General features: G+C 38.9%; 1 protein-coding gene across 5 annotated transcripts in view; it reads right to left on the reverse strand.

Annotated features, from left to right (window-relative positions):
- Positions 1-23366, reverse strand: part of LOC128600251 (NACHT, LRR and PYD domains-containing protein 12-like) — a 53628-nt gene that overhangs the window by 11626 nt on the left and 18636 nt on the right. For 3 of the 5 annotated variants that reach the window (XM_053612588.1, XM_053612587.1, XM_053612589.1), the window contains 2 exons: positions 2804-2977; positions 1537-1710 (listed from right to left, as the gene is read on the reverse strand). In XM_053612588.1, coding sequence (XP_053468563.1) covers positions 1537-1710; positions 2804-2977 — 348 coding nt within the window. Of the gene's footprint in view, positions 1-1536; positions 1711-2803; positions 2978-4359; positions 4534-5710; positions 7496-7682; positions 7737-8735; positions 8853-10582; positions 10700-11415; positions 11518-12156; positions 12360-13683; positions 14677-23366 lie in introns of those variants that run through there. The other 2 variants (XM_053612591.1, XM_053612590.1) reach the window with 2 other exon arrangements.

A 23366-nucleotide genomic window follows, 5' to 3' on the forward strand; every position in this document is an offset into this window, starting at 1 on the left:
ACCTCTCTCCCCTCTATGGCCTTGTGGAAATCTTTGAGCTTCCCTCGGGCCTCGCGGAGAACATACCTCCCCTCTCCTGTCCTGTCCTGCTGAGGAAGCTATCCTGCTGCCCCGGGGGCGGGGGGGGGTTCTGTCATGTATCAGCAAACTCTGGACTCCAGTCCCATCAGCACTGCACTACATGTCACATGACCACCTGCACCTGATTCATGTTTCTGTTAATGAGCACGCTTGTGTGTGTACATATAGCCATTGTCTGCACTGTTTCTCTGTCTTTCGTTTTCTTAGACTTCTGTCTTTCATGTCACTGTGTTTTGTTTCATGACATAGTGGTTTGCCTAGTTGTCTTAGTGTCTTTGATTGTTTAAATAAACATTAGAATCTGTGATTGCTTCCGAACCCATCCTTGATTTGTGGTGTGTGTGTGTGTGTGTGTGTGTGTGTGTGTTTATAATTCAGTTTAATTAAATGACTGACAAAAATGATCAGGGCTGAGTTTTCTAAAAGCATTTTGAAGTTAAGATTCACAACGTTTACATGGACAGCAGTAATCTAATTATTGACCTTAATCTAAGTAACCTAATATTGTGATTAAGGTGTTTATATGAGTCGCTTTTAGAATACTCCTGTCATGTTCCCGTTTTACATGTTATAGATCATAATTAGATTAAGAGCCCGCGTCATTACGTCACCGCGCCACGCCGTCCCTCCAGAATTTCACGTTTCAACATACAGTTCGTCTTCTTTTTGGTACCGTATACAGTTTTGGGTGTTTTTGTTTCATTTTTACGAACACTTTAAGTGCAGTTAATTATTAGTCATGCTGTACGTGCTAATAGACGACTGCTTGAAGCCGTGGGGTGCGTCTTACCTACTGTATAGTAGCCGAGATACATGTATTTTCCCCACTACAGGCCTACAGTAGGAAAGTATGCGGTTCGGGACACAGCCGAACTCTCTTGTTCGCCGTAAAACGTAAAACTGCCGTGTGTGATCGTGTCCTGTCGCAAAATGCGGTGAAAACGCTCACATGACGTTCATAATGTGATTAAGGTGTTTACATGTCTGTAATGCACGTCCATAATAAGATTAAAACAGGAATACTCCACCTTTCTTAATTAGATTAATGTTTACTTCGAGTATGACCTTAATTAGATTAAGGTTGCTGTTTACATGGTAGTTTCTTAATCAAATTATGGTCTTAATTAGATTAAGAGTGGATTATTGTTGTCCATGTAAACGCAGTCATTGTAACTGGGAGAGAGAGTGTTCAAAGTGATGCTCGCTCTCCCATTTCACAATGATGATTGTGCTGCAATGCTTTTGGAAACTTCTCCCTGATTGGCTGATTCTATTACATAAATGTTGTGATCAGATCATTAGCAATGCAGAAACGCTTCATTGTGCACTGAAATGAAATGATTTTCCTCCTCAGGATATTTGATGCTGAAACTAAAACCTCTGCTTCAGTCTCACTATTAGAGAATGTGTCTTACTGAGGAGCAGCTCATGTGACTCTCAGAGAGATGATCTTACCTCAGTGTCTCCAGTTTACAGTGAGGATTCTCCAGTACAGCAGAGAGACGCTTCACTCCTGAGTCTCTGAGTTTATTCACAGACAGATCCAGTTTTCTCAGGAGTGAGGGGTTTGATCTCAGAGCTGAAGTCAGAGCAGCACAGCCTTCATCTGAGATATCACAACTACACAACCTGCAGAGAGACAATGACACACTCTTCACTCTCTCAGTTCAGGACACACAGATCAGTTCAGCAGGAACTTTTTCATCAAAGAGTCACTGCAGTCTTTAATCACTATGAAATACAGAATTATGAATTATATGAGAGCATTAACTTAAAAACAAACAACGAGGGTGTGTGTGTCTGTGTCTGTGTGTGTATGTATGTATGTGTGTGTGTGTGTGTGTGTGTGTGTGTGAGTGTGTCTGTATGTGTGTCTGTATGTATGTGTGTATGTATGTGTGTATGTGTGTGTGTGTGGAGCACGTTCGCCTTTTCGCCTCACACCTCCAGGGTCGGGGGTTCGATTCCCACCGTGGCCCTGTGTGTGTGGAGTTTGTATGTTCTCCCCGTGCTGCGGGGGTTTCCTCCGTGTTCTCTGGTTTCCTCCCCAGTCCAAAGACATGCACAGTAGGCGGATTGGTGTTTCCAAAGTGTACGTAGTGTATGAATCACTGCGCCCGGGGGCCATCTTCAGTCATCCTAACTCAGTCTTGCCACTGGATCATGGCAGTCACCGGGAAGTGAGAGTGAGGCCGATGCTGCGCAAGTCTTCCTCACTACAATCCAATTCACGCGCAAGTCGAGTCCCAGTTTGTGTTCTCCATCATGGAGGCAGAAATGGAAACTTCGGTCTTCGTCAAAATCGACGGACGTGCTCCTGTGTGTGAGTTGTATGTGTGTGTGTGTGTGTGTGTGTGTGTTTATAATTCAGTTTAATTAAATGATTGAAAAAAATGATCAGGACTGAGTTTTCTAAAAGCATTTTGAAGTTAAGATTGTAACTGGGAGAGAGAGTGTTCAAAGTGATGCTCGCTCTCCCATTTCACAATGATGATTGTGCTGCAATGCTTTTGGAAACTTCTCCCTGATTAGCTGATTCTATTACATAAATGTTGTGATCAGATCATTAGGAATGTGGAAAAGTTTCATTGTGCACTGAAATGAAATGATTTTCTCCTCAGGATGTTTGATGCTGAACCTAAAACCTCTGCTTCAGTCTCACTATTAGAGAATGTGTCTTATAAAGGAGCAGGTCATGTGACTCTCAGAGAGATGATCTTACCTCAGTGTCTCCAGTTTACAGTGAGGATTCTCCAGTACAGCAGAGAGACTCTTCACTCCTGAGTCTCTGAGTTTATTCCCAGACAGATCCAGTTCTCTCAGGTGTGAGGGGTTTGATGTCAGAGCTGAAGTCAGAGCAGCACAGCCTTCATCTGAGATATCACAACTACACAACCTGCAGAGAAACAATGACACACTCTTCACTCTCCTGGTTCAGGACACACAGATCAGTTCAGCAGGAACTTTTCATCAAAGAGTCACTGCAGTCTTTATTCACTATGAAATACAGGATCTTAAACATGAATGATATGAGAGCAATAACTAAATAACAAACAAAGAGGACATATATATGTGTGTGTGTGTGTGTGTGTGTGTGTGTGTGTGTGTGTGTGTTTCTGTCTTCAGAGGGACCAAATGTAGTCATATGTTGAGGAACATGTGACAGTTTTTACCTTCAGGACATTTAGCTGGTCCCAGTGAGGATTTATTTTTACAGAAACTGCAGTTTAAGGTGAAGATTTGTCTGTAGGTTGTTAAATTGTGATTTTTATCTTAATGCTGTTTTAAAGCAGGATGTTGAATTGCCAGGATGTTACCTGACTTGTGTAATCTCACAGCTGTTGCTTGTTACAATTCACCCTTTTGTTGTAGACATTTCCCCCACTGGCTGAGACCAATCAACATCCAGCACTGAATCTCTAACCTGCTTACTTCACACCAAATACTTTCTTCTGTACCCAATATAACAACTTGCTTTCAGATGGGATGACAGAGATGGTGCAGACGTGAGGATAACACTCTGTTCTCTGTCTCTCCGACGGTGGTGTAGTGTTGCAAATAAACCATATTTTCCATAAAGCGACATGTTGCTGATCTTTACTGCAAAGTTCCTGAGTAATCTCTGCAGCGAGAGTGTGTGTGTGTGTGTGTGTGTGAGAGAGAGAGAGAGAGAGCGAGATAGAGAGGCTAAACTAATAAGGTGTAGTTAATACACAAATTAATAGAAATACACCACAGAGATGTACAAGAGTCTGTGTGTGTGTGTGTGAGACTGTGTGTGTGTGTGTGTGTGTGTGTGTGTGTGTGTCTGTGTGTGTGTGTGTGTGTGTGTGTGTGTGTGTGTGTGTGTGTGTGTGTGTGCTTGTGTGTGTGTGTGTCTGTGTGTGTGTGAGAGAGAGAGAGAGAGAGAGGAACACTCTACATAAAGTTCACACCCCATGATGAACAATGAATGCAGTATAAAGGAGTAAATGTTCTGTGTTTAGAACCATCACCTGTTTCAAAGCTTATTTTCAGCTTCCTTTATTACTGAGAAAGCTGCAGGAGAAAGTCGTCGTGATTATTTTTAATGCCGTGACTAAAACTGTTAATCAGAAATGCTCTCTTCAGTTCCAGTTCAGAGACAAGCAAAGATCAGTAACATCAACTATATGTAGAAAACACACCTAATATTGTGATCAGATAATTAGGAATCAGATTAATCAGTGTCACTGAAACTATTAGAGAATGTGTCTTACTGAGGAGCAGGTCATGTGACTCTCAGAGAGATGATCTTACCTCAGTGTCTCCAGTTTACAGTGAGGATTCTCCAGTCCAGCAGAGAGACGCTTCACTCCTGAGTCTCTGAGTTTATTCCCAGACAGATCCAGTTCTCTCAGATTGGAGGATTCAGAGCTGAACACTGAGGCTAAAGCTGCACAACTTTCCTCATTTAGGCCACAATTATTAAACCTGAAGGAAAGAACAAAATACATGATGCAATAACAGTGTACATTATCAAACAAGTTCTCAAACACTTTTTATATGAAATGTACAAACATGCTGTACATGTGCTGCAACATGCTGCATCATTTACTGTGTAATGTGTGTTTACTGAATGTAGATTAGAGACATTTATACCACAGTACCCTTGGTTCTGGATTCTGATTGGTCAGAAGGTGTTGATTAATTTTCTATAACAGCAGCTCTGACAGCAGTGCAGCTACAATCACAGCTTTATATTAATGCACTCTAATACATTATTGTTTCTATAGTAACAGCTCATTCACAGGGACTTGTTTCATGGAGTTATATTAACATTAACAGAGGAAAAACAACTGGTGCAGCTCCAGCATAAGTGATAACAGGAATTTGTTTGATAGATAAGTTACTTTGGTGTTAGAGGAATAATACACTTTGCTGTTTTAGGAACATAATCAATTACAGATTATTACAGTAACTCTGCTTCATGTTGGTCTGCATCACAACACCCTTTTCCACTATTTTCCTATCATATGTTTTATTCTATATTAAATATACACTATATGGCCAAAGGTATGTAGACCCCTGATCATCACACCCATATGTGGTTCTTCCCCAAACTGTTCCCACAAAGTCTGAAGCACACAATTTGTATAGAATGTCTTAGTACACTGTAGCATTACAATTTCCCTTCACTGGAACTAAGAGGCCCAAACCTGTTCCAGCATGACAATGCCCCTGTGCACAAAGCGAGCTCCATGAAGACATAAGGTTTCTGTAGTGGAAGAACTCGAGTGTCCTGCACAGAGCCCTGACCTCAACCCCACTGAACACCAACTGCACCCCAGGCCTCCTCGCCTGACATCAGTGCCTGACCTCACTAATGCTCTTGTGGCTGAATGAACACAAATCCCCACAGCCACGCCCCAAAATCTAGTGTAAAGCCTTTGCAGAAGAATGGAGCTTATTATAACAGCAAAGGGGAATAAATCTGGAATGGGATGTTCAACAAGCACACATGGGTGTGATGGTCAGGGGTGCACATATTTTTGGCTATACAGCGTACAACTCTTATGATATGTTATGAGGTCTGACGATGTTCTTGTATCTTGCATGTATGCTGTAAGAATATTGTAACAGTGTAACAGTTATATTCAGCATTACTTACTGAGCTTTTCTGGATGCTGCAACCACAGGCAGGAGCTTCAGAAGAACCTCGTCTGATGTACAGTGTTTGTTGGTATATTTATTAAGAACAAACACATCCTGTTCCTGCATTGATGTCAGTAACACAAACACCACAGCTGACCACTGAGAAGAAGAAAGTTCACTTTGTTGTAAATTTCCAGATTGCAGGTAGTGTTGGATTTCCTCAACTAGAGAATGATCATCCAGTTCATACAGACAGTGGAACAGATTGATGGATTTCTCTGTTGAGGGATTCTCTCTGATCTTCTTCTTGATATAATGAACCGTTTTCTGTTTACTGTGAGAGCTACTTCCTGTCTGTGTCACTATGGTTTGTAAGAGGATTTGATTGGACTCCAGTAAGAGACCCAGAAGAAAGCGAAGGAAAAGATCCAGATGTCCATTTTCACTCTGTAAAGCCTGATCTACAGCACTCTTGTGGACATCTGAGATCATACTTTTTAGCCTCAATACTGGAAATACTGGCTTTTTAAAAACAATTCTCTTTTCATTCATGAATTTCAGGTGCACATATAGAGCTGCGAGGTGTTCCTGAATGCTCAGATGAACAAAGCAGTACACTTTACTCTGGTGAAGCCCAAACTCCTCTCTGAAGATCTGTGTACACACACCTGAATACACTGATGCTTCTGTCACATCAATGCCACACTCCATCAGGTCTTCCTCATAGAAGATCAGGTTGCCTTTCATCAGCTGCTGAAAAGCCAGTTTACCCAGTTTCAGAACCATCTCTGTATCTGTCTCTCTGCTCTTTGTGTACTTTTTCTTTATGACGTTTGTCTGAATGATGAGGAAGTGTGTGTACATTTGAGTCAGAGTCTTGGGGATCTCTCCACTCTCTGCTTCACCCAACATTCTCTCTAGAACAGTGGCTGAAATCCAGCAGAAGACTGGGATGTGGCACATGATGTAGAGGCTTCTTAATGACTTCAGGTGTGTGATGACTCTGTTGCTCAGGCTCTGATCACTGATCCTCTTCCTGAAATATTCCTCCTTCTGTGGGTCATTGAACCCTCGTACCTCTGTGACTCGATGGACACACTCAGGGGGGATTTGATCAGCTGCTGCTGGTCGGGAGGTGATCCAGATGAGAGCAGAGGGAAGCAGATTCCCTTTGATCAGGTTTATCAGCAGCACATGCACTGATGCTGATTCAGTTACATCACACACCCTCACTGTGTTCTGGAAATCCAGAGGGAAACGACACTCATCCAAACCATCAAAAATGAACAGAACTTTGTCCAAGCTGGAAATGTTTGTTTCTTTTATCTCCTTATAAAAGAAATGAAGAAGCTCCATCAGACTCCGGTTTTGATCCTTCATTAAATTGAGCTCTCTGAAAGGAAGTGGAAATATGAGATGAACATCCTGATTTGTTTTCCCTTCAGCCCAGTCTAGAATGAATTTCTGCACAGAGACTGTTTTTCCAATGCCAGCGACTCCCTTTGTCAGAACGCTCCTGATGGGTTTGTCTTCTTCAGATAAGGGCTTAAAGATGTCATTGCATTTGATTGGTGTTTCCTCTGTTGCTGCTCTCCTGGATGCTGCCTCGATCTGTCTCACCTCATGTTCATTATTGACTTTTCCACTGTCTCCTTCTGTGATGTAGAGCTCTGTGTAGATCTCATGCAGAAGTGTTGGGTTTCCCTGGTTTGTTATCACCTCATTTACATGCTGAAACTTCTTTAGCAGATTTAATTTGCATCTCTCCTGAAGATGAGGTTCAGTGCTTACAGACGTACACCTGTAAAATGGTAATAGACATGTGGTGAGATATCAAGCACAATCTCTGTCATTTTTCTTGAGTCAAATGTATATGTGCTTGTTAGCCTCATTATCTGTAGAAATACTCAGCAGAAAGTGACTGGAGAGATGTTTATAATACCAGCATAATGATTAAAATACTATTGTCATGCTGAGTTTGATCTTACCCTGTATCTGTGATTATGATCTGTTGTGTTTTCTCTCTTGCTCGCTGCAGGACACTGCGAATACAAAAGTTTTAAATATCATGCACTTGTCCATTTTATTACACCATTATCCACATTACTTAAAATTATGGTTTGAACTTTAGCCTCTAATTTAATAAAACAATGATCAATGTTTCAGAGAATGCAAATGTAACTAAACCTGATGGATACAAATGACAAAATTACACAAATACAGGTCAAGAGCTTCAGTTAATTTGCACCTCGGACATTAGAATGGGGAAAAATGTGATCTCTGACCATGGCATGGTTGTTAGTGCCAGATGGAGTGGACAATTAAAGACCAGGTGACATTTTCCCCAATCTTCAACTGTCCAGTTTGGGTGAGTTTGTGCCCATTATAGCCTCAGATTCCTGTTCTTGACTGACAGGAGTGGAACCTGATGTGGTCTGCTGCTGGTGTAGCCTCAAGCTACAATGTGTTGTGCTTTCTGAGATGCTTTTCTGTTCATCACTTTTGTAAAGAGTGGTTATGTGAGCAACCATAGCCTTTCTGTCAGCTCAAATCATTTCTCCTCTGATCTCTCACCAAGAAGTCTCTAACCACAGAAGTTCCCTCACTGGATGTTTTTTGTTTTTATTGGCACCATTCTGTGTAAACTCTAGAGACCGTTGTGCATGAAAAGCCCAGAATATCAGCAGTAAAACCAGCTCCTAAGGCACCACCAATCCTGCCACGGTCAAAGTGACTGAGTTTATATGTTCCCCATTCTGATGTTTGATGTAAAGATGAACTAAATATCTTGACTTGTATCTGTATAATTTTATGCATTGTGCTGCTGTCACATGATCGACTAATTGAATGAATGTGAAGGTATACAAGTGTTCCTAATAAAGTAAACAGTACGTGTATCTTTATAATATTCTAAAAGAAATCTTTCATACTACAGAATATATATCAGTATATATCAGTAGAATGGATATTTTGCTTTTGTAAAATAAAATGGTTAACAATGAGATATTAGTTAATTCGAATCACATGTAAATGTTTGTTACCATTCTGGTGTGAATTCTCTCTTCTCTTTAAATCTTACTGGTAAAAGCATAGAATGATCACTCTTCATGGACACACAGCTGGGTTCTGGTGAGTCTGATCTCTTTATTTCTGTTGTACTGCTCACACACACACACACACACACACACACAAACAACAATAACATTTATTCAGTGTGAAATAGTATTTTATTAAACTTTACTAAATTGACTAAATTCCTTTGGTTGTTTCTCACTTACTTATCAACAACCTGGCAACCATGCGGCACATATCTCCCATATTTAACTACAAGTTTTAAACTTTTAATTTTTTACTCTTCAGAGATGTTTTTATTTAATGCTTTAGTTTTTTATGTTTTACCTTTTAACATTTAAACATACTTTTTATGATTTTAACCTTTAACCATTATAACCTTTTAGACTTTGAACCTTTACCTGCTTAACTGTTAAACATTTTAAATTGACGACAGCTAAATATATCGTTTAACTCTTTTAGCATATTTAGCTCTGTCAAGACATCAAAGTTCATCCATGAACTTTAACCTTCTAGTTAATGTGACAAAGACCATGTACCCCCGGACATGCTTAAAGACCGCACCCAAGCAGTCAAAGGAACCCCGGGGACTCACTTTGACGCTGCTCACCCCTGCTTGACACACCCCAAGATAGGACTACCGCGACACCTCAACCGTCCACCCTCACTCTGCACCTCTCACCTTCTCTCCCCCCTCTCTCACTAAAGCAGTTAAATAAAAGAGCTCCTTTTTCCACTACCGCTGCCTCCAGTGTGTCTGTGTTCAGCCCGCCGCAGCCTCGAATTTCTACAGCAGGACACTCAAGTTCTTCTACTCCAACCTTAACACACCATGTCTTTATGGAGCTTACTTTGAGCATGCTGGAACAGGTTTGTTCCTCTTAGTTCCAGTGAAGGGAAATTGTAATGCTACAGCATACAAAGACTTTCTACACAATTGTGTGCTTCTAACTTTGTGGCAACAGTTTGGGGAAGAACCACATATGCGTGTGTAGGTCAGGTGTCCACACACTTCTGGCCACATAGTGTCAATTTAAATATCATGCTCCATTTTATTACACCATTATCCACATTACTTAAAATTATGGTTTGAACTTTAGCCTCTAATTTAATAAAACAATGATCAATGTTTCAGAGAATGCAAATGTAACTAAACCTGATGGATACAAATGACAAAATTACACAGATACAGGTCAAGAGCTTCATGGGGAAAAATGTGATCTCTGACCACGGCATAGTTGTTAGTGCCAGATGGAGTGGACAATTAAAGACCAGGTGACATTTTCCCCATTCTTCAACTGTCCAGTTTGGGTGAGTTTGTGCCCATTATAGCCTCAGATTCCTGTTCTTGACTGACAGGAGTGGAACCTGATGTGGTCTGCTGCTGGTGTATTTCTTCTTTTGTTTTTATTTACACCATTCTGTGTAAACTCTAGAGACCGTTGTGCATGAAAAGCCCAGAATATCAGCAGTCAAACCAGCTCCTAAGACACCACCAATCATGCCACGGTCGAAGTGACTGAGTTTATATGTTCCCCATTCTGATGTTTGATGTAAAGATGAACTAAATATCTTGACTTGTATCTCTATAATTTTATGCATTGTGCTGCTGTCACATGATCGACTAATTGAATGAATGTGAAGGTGTACAGGTGTTCCTAATAAAGTAAACAGTACGTGTATCTTTATAATATTCTAAAAGAAAACTTTCATACTACAGAATATATATCAGTATAATGGATATTTTGCTATTTTCAATTATAATGGTTAACAATGAGATATTAGTTAATTCGAGTTACATGTAAATGTTTGTTACCGTTCAGGTGTGGATTCTCTCTTCTCTTTAAATGTTACTGGTAAAAGCATAGAATGATCACTCTTCATAGACACACAGCTGGGTACTGGTGAGTCTGATCTCTTTATTTCTGTTCCACTGCGCGCGCACACACACACACACACACACACACACACACACACACACACAACAAAAGTAACATTTATTCAGTGTGAAATAGTATTTTATTCAACTTTACTAACTTGACTCAATTCCTTTAGTTGTTTCTCACTTACTTATCAACAACCTGGCAACCATGTGGCACATATCTCCCATATTTAACTAAAAGTTTTAAACTTTTAATGTTTTACTCTTCAGAGATGTTTTTATTATTTAATGCTTTAGTTTTTTGTGTTTTACCTTTTAACATTTAAACATACTTTTTATGATTTTAACCTTTAACCATTATAACCTTTTAGACTTTTAACCTTTACCTGCTTAACTGTTAAACATTTTAAAATTAATGACAGCAAAATATATCGTTTAAGTCTTTGTGTGTTTATCTCTGTCAAGACATCAAAGTTCATCCGTGAAATTTAACCTTCTAGTCTAAATTTGAACCACATTATTTTGAATATTAAAGAATTGTTCGATGTGATTTTGTAATACTCTAGTAGTTTTGTACAGTTTATATTGTGGCACTAATTAGTATTTTCTCGTATTTGATGGTCTACAGATTACACAACACGAACAGGCCTGAGGTGGTCTTTTATGTGTATATAATATTAACTTTATTCAAAATAGATATTATTTTATAGTCATATAAAGTTAGTAGTTTTACGAAGTGGCTTTAAGTAGTTTAATGAAGATGTTACCTGTGTGTAGTTGAGGGATCTGCTGGAGGTTCTTTAAACACATCACTGTTCATGGAGGAACTGCTGGGTCCTGAAGAGTCTGATATCTTTTCCTTGGTGTCACTATTCAACAACATATACGTTTTGCTATTAATAATTTATCTGGCTGTAGATTCTCATTAACGTCAGTCAGTAGACAATCACTAAAAAGATTAGTGCTAGAGTGGTCTGACATTTTTAGGGATTTTCTTTTAGGGTGAAGGCTGTTCATGTGAAAAGGCCACATATTTTTGAACTGCTGCTCATGCACCATCAGGGGGCGCTGTAACACACTTAGAGGAAAGCGCTACTGCATGCATGATTGGCTGGTGTCACTGTGATTGATAGGGGAGAGAGAGTACGCCCCATCCATGGCCAATCTTCCAGCCATGGATGACATCATCGCGATTCGAACTCGTGATGTCTGGATGATAGAGCAAACGCTTTTCTAGTGTAAACTCTAACTTTTTAAACTTATTTAACTTTAACTTATTTTCCTAGAAATGTTCTATTCTACTTTCAGAGCCTAGGTTATTGGTGTTGATCAATAGAACAGATAATAATGCGTAAAAAAAATGAAGAGCTTTAATTTATTGCCCTTTAAAGGCTCATGATGTTCACTGATGCCTGGGCAGAATCTAAGTTTAACCCCCGCTCTATGATGTACATAAAGTCTTTATATTTTCAATAAATATTCATGCCTTAAATAAAATAACTGCTTACCTCTTTTTGAACTGCAGAGATCCAGCAGGTTGTTCAGGATTAGCATGATCCATTTTCACTATTAGTAAAGAAAGGTTATTGGTCATGGACAGACAGATGTGTATGATCAGGACTGATCTCTTTTGCTGGTATGTGCCACAGTCCACATTCAAACTTACATAAATATACACAAATAAATAAACATATACATACATAACCCTCAATACCAAAGATTTGTTTTAGAAGACATAAATTTAATGCTTGGTAATGCAGCATTTGTAATATTTACTGTATTCATAATTTAATAAAGACATTAAAAAAACCGCAACAAACATAGGTTCTGTTACCTCATTTTCAAAATATAACTTGACAATCATGAAGTATGCCTTTCACTTCTGGAATACAACATTCTTCAGATAAAACTCGTTAAAAACGTTAGTTTTGAGCCTTAGGGCTTTCCATAGTTCCTCAGTGGCACGAGCCCAGAATCTCGGGGGCGAGTTTTTTGTGCACGCGCTCTTTTTTTCTCCGTTTGGGCGGCTTCGGGGCTGGAGGAAACTTATCCCGACGGGGAAACGGAGTTCGACACACCGGGAAAGTCCAATAAAAACCTCAAGAAGCCAGTTAGGACTGAACTTTCAGTTTAGAGTTCTTCATTAATATTTACATTAAATTCCAACAAAGGTGAATTTGGGGAAACTGACACTTGTAGAAGAGTTCTGTGTAATGTGATGAATTCTCACACTCCTTTTAGACAAACACATGGAAATAAAGCTTTTCACTTTGTGCTCGTTGATCCATTAATGACCGAAACTCCTTCACTTTATTATTATTTTCCCTGAACGATTGGCGCACGCGATCTGTCCCTTTAATATTCATCATTAATGTTTAATTACTATCTGATTATTAATGAATACACACACACACACACTATATATATATATATATATATATATATATATATATATATATATATATATATAGGTGAAACAGCAGGAAGATTTGGCTCCACGGGCATGGAGGAAAAATCTAAACCCAAAAAAAATGTGGACGTTTGAATACAAGCATAATTAGTGCTGTTTTGAAAAGAACAAGCAACAATGACGCACACACACACATACACACGTGTGTGTCATTGTTGCTTGTTCTTTTCAAAACAACACACACAGACACACACACACACACACATATATATGTATATATGTATATATATATATATATATATATATATATATATATATATATATATATATATATATATATATAATGTGTGTGTGTGTGTGTGTCATTGTTGCTTGTTCTTTTCAAAACAGCACTAATTATGATTGAAACGTCACCACCAAGTAAAATCTAATGAAATAGCAAAATATTTGTAAAATATACAGCTGTAGTGTGTTTGTCCTCACTGATAAAGGTCTATAGATGATGTATTTTTACTGAAATGAGAAAAATATACTCAGTTCACATAGCGCAGTTTTCCTCCTGTAATGTGCACACACCATTTTATAAACTGTATCATTATTTTCAATACCGGAAATGAAGAATTACCTTTACTCGACAGTGAAGCGTTGTGGCGTTGGCATTAATCTCACTGTTTCTTGATCTTTGAGTTTGCTCAGACGCACTTTTAAAAAGGTGCTGAGGCTTCAGGAAGTCTTTCACTTTTGTAGAAGTAAAACAGGTTGAACCACATTCACAGGCACATGGAATTACAGACTTAAACAGGTTCAGCAGCTCCACAGTGGACTTGTCAAACACTCCCTCACCTATATTTACATGGTCTATGCTTCAGACAAGGTGAAACACATCTCAGTGTTTATTTTGATTTTGTAACATTCCAGATATTTCAGTTCATGGGCTGAGTGTTAAGAGATGAAATAGGCCAGAAATAATAATAATACCAATAATACATAAAAAAAAAATTAGGAAAAATTCAAAAGCAAGCATAAAAAGAAAAAAAATTAGTTGTTTTAAAAATGCTACCTGATGAAGCACTCCTGATATCTAGGGTATCTAGGGCAGGGGTGGGCAATTATTTTTTCCATGGGGCCACATGAGAAACAGAAAATATTGTGAAGGGCCGGACCAAAAGGCTGAATTCTGCTCAATTCTGCATAATATTAATTGTATTTCTTTATAAAAAGAAGTAAATAGCACTGTTTTGACAAGTTGGTAAGCTTGGTAAGAGTTTATGTTATGATTAATGAATGAAAAAGTGAAGTTGCCTTACAAAAAATGTCATTTATTCAATCAAATTTCCCAAAACAATGGTAAACAAAATGTGAACATTTTTACCATTTGTGACTTATTATATTAGTGATCATTTTCATTCACATTCACCCCAAAACACATTTTGAGTTTCATATACTGTTGGAAAGAGATTCTTAGCTTTCTAAAGACATAACAACATTGTCTTTGTACTCCAAATATTGAGCAAGATACATCATATTATAATAATGATTGTCACTGAACTGTGATTTTGAGAAAAAGGCCTCCAAAGAAAGTGTCCCAGTTCACTGCTAGTTGGTGCCTTTAAATGCCTACATTGTAGTCTAACCAACTCATTTGGTGTTTTTCAGTTCTTTTTTCTTGTTCAATGAGAGAAATCTAGTCTCTGTTGGGCTTTAACGAGTGCATCAAAGTCAGGTTGAATGTCTGAGGTGGAGATGCAAAGCACAGCTGACAGATGAGCATCAGTGAGAGAGGATCTATACCTGGATTTGGCAAGCTTCTTCACTGAGAATGTTTGTTCACATATGTAGGTAGAGCCAAAGAGAACCAACATCTTCTGAGCATGTCTCCTCATGTTTGGAAAGTTATCCTCCTTGAGAGAAGAGTAAAAATCCAGCAGTGATCAGGAATTAAAGTGCTCTGCTAGTACTGCATCAGACTGCAGGTCAATGAGTTCCACCTGAACATCACTGGGTGCATTATCCACACTGCAGGTAAAGGGAGAGGAAATCAAGTGCATTTCATCCTCGATTGTTCTGAGATCTTCAAATCGCCTTGAAAACTCAACATGCAGTGCTCCTAAGATGGATGAGTACCTGCGGAGGTGATCAGATGATGGTGTGACTTCTTTCAGGGTTTGCATGTGAGTGAGAGTGTTGCTCTCCAGTTGGCTTGAAAGAAACTGCAACTTTCTCATAAAAGCCTTCACCAGGCTGTGCATTTCATGAACAAAAAGACCCTTGCCTAGCAGTTTGGTGTTTAGTTCATTCATCAGTGCAGTCACATCAACAGCAAATGCAAAATCTGCCATCCAGTCCTCATCTGAGAGCTCTGGGATGTCTTTGCCTTTCTTCTCACAAAACTCTCGAATCTCTGCTTTCAGGTCCCAAACTCTTTTTAGAATTTTGCCCAGGCGGAGCCATCTGACAGCTGTGTGGTAGCGGATGTCACTATGTTCAGTCTCATGCTCCTCCAAAAGTAAAACAAACTGTCTGTGATTCAATGCTCGTGCCCTGATGAAGTTAACTATTTTAGTTACAACATCAATGCCATGGTTAATTTTTAGCACTGACTTGCACAACACATGCTGATGTATAATACAATGCAAAATTACCAATTTCTGATCTGCGTCAGTTTCAGTCACTTTATCTTGCATACGTTTCAAAAGTCCGACATTTTTCCCTGTTAGATTTGGACAACCGTCCGTTGTGACTCCTGCCAGCCTTTCCCATTTCAGTCCCAGTCTCCATGCATGTATTTACCTCAGTGAAAAGATCGCTCCCTGTCGTCGTCCCTTTCATTGGCCGCATTGCTGCCAGCTCCTCCGTAATCTTGAAGTCCGCTATCCCACGGACAAATACGAGTAACTGGGTGGTGTCAAAAACATCATCGCTCTCGTCTAAAGCCAAGGAGAAAAAGTCAAAACTTCCCACCTCACGTCGCAGCTGGAGCTCCAAATTCCCCGCAACGTCCTCGATCCTTCTCGTCAGGGTTCGCCTGGACAGCGGGACTTGCTCAAATGCTCCTTTTTTTCAGGGCATATTAGTGCTTCAGAGTCCACCACGCACTCTTTGACAAACTCCCCCTCCCAGAATGGCTTACTGTTTTTAGCGATTTTGTGGGATATCATAAAGCTGATCTTGGTTGCTGCATCCCTGGATGTGTGAAGCTTGGTAAAAAAAAAAAAAAAAAGCCTTGCTGCTGTTGTGGCTTAGCTAGCAAAGCTTCTGATGTCCGCGCCTTTCAGCATCATTCAAGTTTTTGTATTTCTCTGCGTGTTTCGTCTCAAAATGCCGACTCAAACTGTAATCCTTAAACACGGCGATCTGCTCTCCGCAAACTAAACACATGGCTTTACCTCCGACTTCAGTAAATAAATACTTAGCAGTCCATCTTTTGTTGAAAACCCTGCATTCGGCATCTACCTTTCTTTTTTTTAGCATGAGCGAACATTTTTGAGGGCTAAAATCGCCTTGTGATCTGCTTGTGTTGATTCAATCACGCGCACGTATTGATTTACGTATTGCGTCATTATGCACGTGAATAAAAAAACAATTTCAAAATAAAAGCAATGCAGCTTCAGTCCATGCATGAGGTAAAATTGGAAAATATGTTAATTTTGTAATTTCCACTTAACCTTACGCGGGCCGGTCAGAGTCAACCGAAGGGCCGTATGTGGCCCGTGGGCCGTACAATGCCCAGGTCTGGTCTATATGTGCGTGAACAAATTTAAATTGTATTTCTAGTCTTAGATGCTATTTTTTTTTTTTGAATATGTGTATTGAAGTGGTGCATTGTAGATGTTAACATTAAACACAGAACCTTGAACCTCTTTTGCTCCATGGCTTTGTTTTAGGAGACAGAAAGAAAAACTCTGGAGTTGAGGGATCTACGTTCCAAGTGGGAATTGTTGAATGAAACTGTACTAAAGGTAAGCTTTACTTTTTATGAAACCAATAAGAGAAAATCTAGTCTGAGTGCTGCTTAATAATGAGCAATCCTTCCAATTTTTAACTCCATATTTGAGCCTCTGTTTTTGGAAGACAGACGCTCATGAATTCACACATCAGTGTTCAGCCAGACAAAGTGGGATGTGAGGGAAATTAAATCACTGTTCATAAAAATAAAGAAAAATTAAATCCAGTGTCGAATAAAAGCGAATCACACTTAACTGATGGAGCAGTTTGTGTACGTGTTGCATTGGATGTGCATTAAATCTGGACCCTGCATAGACTTTTCTAAAGTACACACAGATCCGGATGCCCTCTTCACAGGACCAGTCTCGATTCCAAGACCTCAGTTTCTACTTGACCAAAATTCACAGTAATTTGAAGTTAAGTTAAAGTGAAGCAACCCTTTCAGTACTGAAGTTTGAACCACTTCTGCTCCATTGTATTTTAGGATTATGAGACAGAGCGTGTAGCTCACTTCGCCCTGAAGTTGCAGTACAATGAGCTGATGGAACGGCACAACCAGCTACTAAACGTAAGTTTTTCTTCTCACTAAGTCATGATTGTTGTAGTACACTGTGTGTCAGTTGCAGGTCAGAAATGTAAATGGAGTACCTCTGGGCATTTCAAAGAGGGACATTTAGAAGCGAATATTCAAGCTTCACACCAGGACTGCCATTGTGAACTGTGTGTGAAGACTCTTCATGTTCATGCTGCATGATGAGTTGCACTACAGACTGACAAGCCCTAATAACAAACTAGGGGGTGCACATAATAAAATAAGTGCTTTTTATAATCATAGAAAAAAAAATAGTGTCTCCCATTTTGCTGTAGCAGGTTAGTCATAATGCTATGGCTAAACTGTATTTAATGCTAAACTGTATTTATTGTCACTTCTGACCGATGTGTAAATTTGGAACTGACTGAAAAATTATAGCATAATAATAATAATAATAATAATAATAATAATAATAATAATAATAATAATACAATCAGTATTTCAGGTTTAACTAGATCACAACAACTGTTTAATACACATTTTCAAAAAGTGGAACTAAAGAGCCTCGATGTAGATGTGAACATTAAGCAGTAAAGTTTAAACCTCTTCTGCTTCATGACTGTGTTTTAGGAGTGTGAGCAATAGCGGGAGGCTCACAGTATCCTGAAGTGGCAGTATGATCGGCTGAAGGAAACTTTATCAAAACATTATAAGTCTGTTCTGATGAGTGATGAGTCGAGACCTCAGAAGTGCTTCAATGTGTGTCGAGAACTAAATAAAGCCAACAAGCTTTGGTTGTTGAACTTCCAGGTCAGTTTGCCTGAAGCTGTGGCAAAATGCGAGCAGGCGATGGAGTCAAACGCTCAGCTGGAGAGTGAGAAGTCAGACTTGAAGTACCATGTGCACAAAATGGAAGGTGCAGTGCAGAAGCTGGAGAAACTTCTGGATGAAGTAGAGATATCGTGTGATGTGATAAAGCAAGTAAGTGAGAAAATCCTTGCATTAAGCCGTTTCTTTAAAAATAAGGTGACGAGTTACTGATGAGTTATTATTATTGGTCAGTACTGATATCGATGTCATATGATGAGAAACCAAAAGACCTGATAAATCTCATTGTGATAGACGAGTTTGAATAATAACCTATTATTGAACCTCCACAACAACGTCTCTGGAAATTTCTCATTGTCTAATGGTCAGGAACATGCTAGTTTAAGAAGCTAACACAGATGTTTGCTCCACCCCATTAAGGTCATAGTAAGTCTGACAGAGCTACGGTAGATCTGTGATCTTACCTCATCAGTGAGCCTATAGAAATGACTATTACTAAATGACTATTATGCCTACGGAAATGATGCTTTAAATGTCAAAGAGGAGGAGTTTGGAGGTGTTTATTGCTCACTAAAAGATAAGAACGTGAAGGCCAATTCTTCAAAGTGCACTTTATGTAATAAGGAACGCTAGTAACAATATGGCATGTTGTGTTGTTCAGTAAGAGGCTCTCAGTTCAACACATCTGCATATTAAACAATACATTTAACAGACTGCATAATAAAGTATATCCGTCATAAAATACTGTGTTTTTGTTATAAAATAATGTGTCTCAGTTTTGTGGATTGTTACACCGTTACACAGCATTTGTATAATACACATTTTCAACAAGTAAACGTAACATTATGTAAACATTTGTATTTTCTCCATGGCTGTGTTTTAGGATTGTGAGCGAGAACGGGAGGCTTACAACATCCTGAAGTCACAGTACGAAGAGACATTAAACAGTGTGATGAATTACTAATGGTAAGCTTCTCCTCTTATTAAGCTATAAATGCTATAATACTGCAATTTAAAGTTTGGAGGAAGAGCTCTCTGAGACCCGCAGAAAGTGTGAAGAGATAACAATGGTTAGTGTAAAAATCCTTAATTTAGAAATATAGAAACAGAAATGTGAGGACTTGTGAGGTTTGTGCTGCATGATGGGTTACGCCACAGGCTATATGTACAGTACATGAACAAATGTATTTTTAGTTTTAGTTCTGGATTTATTTTTTTATTGAATGAAAAGAGCCTGATTGTAGATGTTAAAATTAAGATGATTGTAGATGTTAACATTAAGATGACCGAACCTGTAATGCAGTGTGATGAGTTACCAAATGTAAGTTTTTCCTCTCACTAAGTCATGACTGCTATAGTAAATTGTGTTTAAGTTATGTCAAAAGTTTACAGTAGCTCTGGCCATTTCACACATACATATTTAAACTCAAATATTACTACATTGCTACATCTTACTAAATTAAATCCGTATTTTATTTTCACAGAAATCCGAGGAGCCTGTAGATTTATGAACCCCAGATAACTGCCAGGGGTGGCCTATGGGCCTTTGGGCCACTGGAGCATTGACTCAGATCTAGCAGGAACACTTGGCCCATCTGTTACTCTGTTGGCTATGCAATTCTGAAGCATAGCTCTCCTTTCTAGGACCTCTAGCCCCTGACATATTAGCCAAGCATGTCACCATGGAGCTCCTGTTTTGGCTGCTTCAAATTTTGCCAGTGGTGTCCGTGAGCTGCTAGATGCCTAACTTTTACAATAAGCTGATAGAGCCAACAATGACAAGTGTAGCTCTGCTGTTGCTTTGTTTTTTTTTCGTTAAAAAATATTCATAGCCCAGCAACGACACGCTGCCTTTGACCTCGGGCTATCAGGAGGGGTTTGTATTGGTGCCTAAGCCGTTGTTAGGCAATGAAGGAAGTACCTTTTGGCCTATTAGCAGTGTTGGTTCAAGTTCTGTGAAGGAAAATGGAGTGACGCACCACTCCAAACTGTTAGCACTGGTATAGCCGAATGGGTGGATCAATGGATGTTATTGGGCAGGAGGGGAAGGGAGAGAAGCACAGACTCCAGCCTTGTAGTCCCGATAGCTCTGAGTATGAGATGGAGCAAGTCACTGGAAAAATAGCAAACAACAACTTAGTGGAGTGAAGCTAACAAGCTATGTTAGAAGTAGCTATTCTAGGTAGCAGTTCTCAGGGAAAGCTCAAACAGAAAAGTTATGAATATCCACAGTGTTAGAAAAGTGTTCTCAGCACGTAGCGATGTTTACATTTACATTACAGTAAATACTACATCATTGTTGTCCGATGACTTTGTGATTAAGGTCTCTGCATATGCACACAAGAGAATATCCCGGTGTTAATCAATGCTCCTGGTGGTTAAGAGGGGTGAAACTGAATGACCATGATGAAGGGTGGTCCTAATAAACAAAAATATAAATAAAAACTGTACTCAATCTAATCAATAATCATCAGTCATCTTTGAATTTATCATATTTATTATATTCATTTTAATCATCTTGATTTTTAGTTTACAGACATTTTATAATCAAATCTGTTTTAATCCAATTATTCATACTTTTTAAATAAACGTATTGAAATGAATACCTCACTAATTAGCACAAAATAAAAGGGAAGTTCAGACTGGCAGTGAATGAAAAATGGCAGCAGATATGGGACACCTTTATGATTTCTAAACACATGTAGTGACTGGGAGTGTATGTTATCACGATAACAGATGATAAAAACTAGTTTAAGTGAATAAATGTACCCACTGTTCAATTTCTGGCCTTGCTACTGCCAATTTGCTGGGTAAACCTGGGTGGATAAGGGGTTTGTGTGGTCAAATTCAGTTCCATTCACAACACATTGTTGTTTATTGTATCATACACACACAAACTTGTTTTCACTGCCACTGATAAAAACCACCCATTTCAGGAACTGTGCTGATCTATAGGCTTCATAGATCATGGTGCAATCTTTTATCCTGTTCATTCTCACTGTCCCAGTGTAGAAGATTCCTCTTTCTTTCACGTGTTCTGCTAGTGGCACTGATGTAAAATAGTTATCTGCAAAAACCCTGTGATTTTTTTTCCTGCTCAGAGTTGCTGTCATTTTTAGGACAATATCTACACCAACACCAACATCAGATTTATATTTGTTTGGATTTTCTGCCCCTTGACAAATGTTAAAATCATAAAGGAAACCATATTGCCCAGCACATCCCCATATTCTGAACCCCCATTTACTGTAAGTAATGTTGTATGTGCGGAAGTTAATACTATTTTCCTTAAAGTAACACATCTCACTGCTTTTGTAGAATACACAAAGGTTAGTGACACTTCATTTAACCTAAATTCTTTAAATTAATCTTTAAAGAGTTCCTGTTCGCTACAAAGTGACCTAACGTTTAGCTACCTGCTGTGTGTAAATACTAAAATTAGCCGTGGTTGCTAGTAAGCGAGCTAACGTTATGCTAACCGCTGTGTCTAAATGCTGAAATCAGGGTTTGTACAAGGTGCTTGTGTAACTGGTTCACAAAACCAATTATATGTATTTATTTATTTTATTCTGTTGCTGCGTGTCTCTGTTATGAACTTCCCAAAATCTTGGTGTTTAACTTAAAAATACATTGCAAAATTCTGTGTGGGTTATACAACACTATTTTTGATGGGAACTACAATGCAAGGTGTTCAGTTCAGGTGGGACACTTATCAGTGATGCACACTCCCATATAGCGAGCACATTTGGGCTGATTCCGGTAGAAATGCGCCCCTGTCGGTGAAAAGGTGAATTGCCCAGAGCCCTGCCGACTGCTCACACCACTTCTGGCAGACAGACGGGTTTTGTTATGTGGCCCAATCTCGGCTGAAAGCAGGTGTACTTGCGGCAGGTCCATACTCGGTGTAGCTGTGTGTCTCTAATTTCGGACCGAGTTCGTGACGTCACCGTCGGGCCACAGCTAGAATTAAGGAGCTCAACCACCTGGGGAAAAAAAGGTTTTGGTGGTTAAATCAGTTCGGATCCTCGAGGCTGCAGTCATTCTTCATTTTCAAGAGGAATAATTTCAGCTGAAGAAGGTAAGCCATTTAATAGAACATTTCATTTAACATGAAGAAGGCAAGAAATTTAACATCGAGGTCGTGACATTCGCTCTTCTCACTCTCTTTGCTAGACTATTTGTTAGCTTCATCAAACACGCCGAACATTCGGTGCCTAATAAATAAATAAATGAACAATAAATAAATAAATAAATAAACAAATAAATAAACAAAAAGGCATGTGGACTGATTAGAGAAGATTAAAATGGACGAATCCAGGACAAGAACAATAAAGCCAATTTCAACATATTTAAAGAGAACGATGGTCACAATAACATTTATTTGGACGTTTTGTTTCATATGTAAAAAGACCCCAGTGTTCTCCATAAAGAGTTTGGGATATCTGCAAAAAAACAAAAAAAAAAAAACAAAACAACAACAACACTACACACACAAAAGCCATGAGTGGGCTAACACTAGCAAGAGAAAGAGAGAAGCTGAGAATGACGTCTCCAAAGCCCTACTGCACTTCCTCAATCAAGCCAGATAAATATCATTAATTATCAAAAGTTCCTGTTTTAATAAACATTCAAAAACAAATCTAGAGGAATAAAGAGAACTCTTTTACGCTCTGGTATGATGCTATTTTCAGTGATGTACTGTATTAAAGTCATGAGAAGAATTTTTCTTTTTTTTTTCTTTTTTTTTGTGCATGGATGCAAATTATACAAATAAAAATATAATTTTCTTCAAGGCTGCTGCTAATAAAATAAAAAATAAAAAAGATGGAAACGAGAGCCCGGTCGGCCATTTTGAACCGTTTCTATTCAGTTGTATGAAGAGAAATCTCCAGTGCATGCTTTACAGTAAGAGTGACTGTGTTGAAGATTAAGATGTGGTTGTTGTTGTACGTCTGTATTTGTTGCAGATCAGCAGCGGTGTGATCTGGGAAAAATAAAACCCA

The sequence above is a fragment of the Ictalurus furcatus genome, chromosome 24, assembly GCF_023375685.1.
Source record: "Ictalurus furcatus strain D&B chromosome 24, Billie_1.0, whole genome shotgun sequence".
In the NCBI taxonomy this organism is placed as follows: Eukaryota; Metazoa; Chordata; class Actinopteri; order Siluriformes; family Ictaluridae; genus Ictalurus; species Ictalurus furcatus.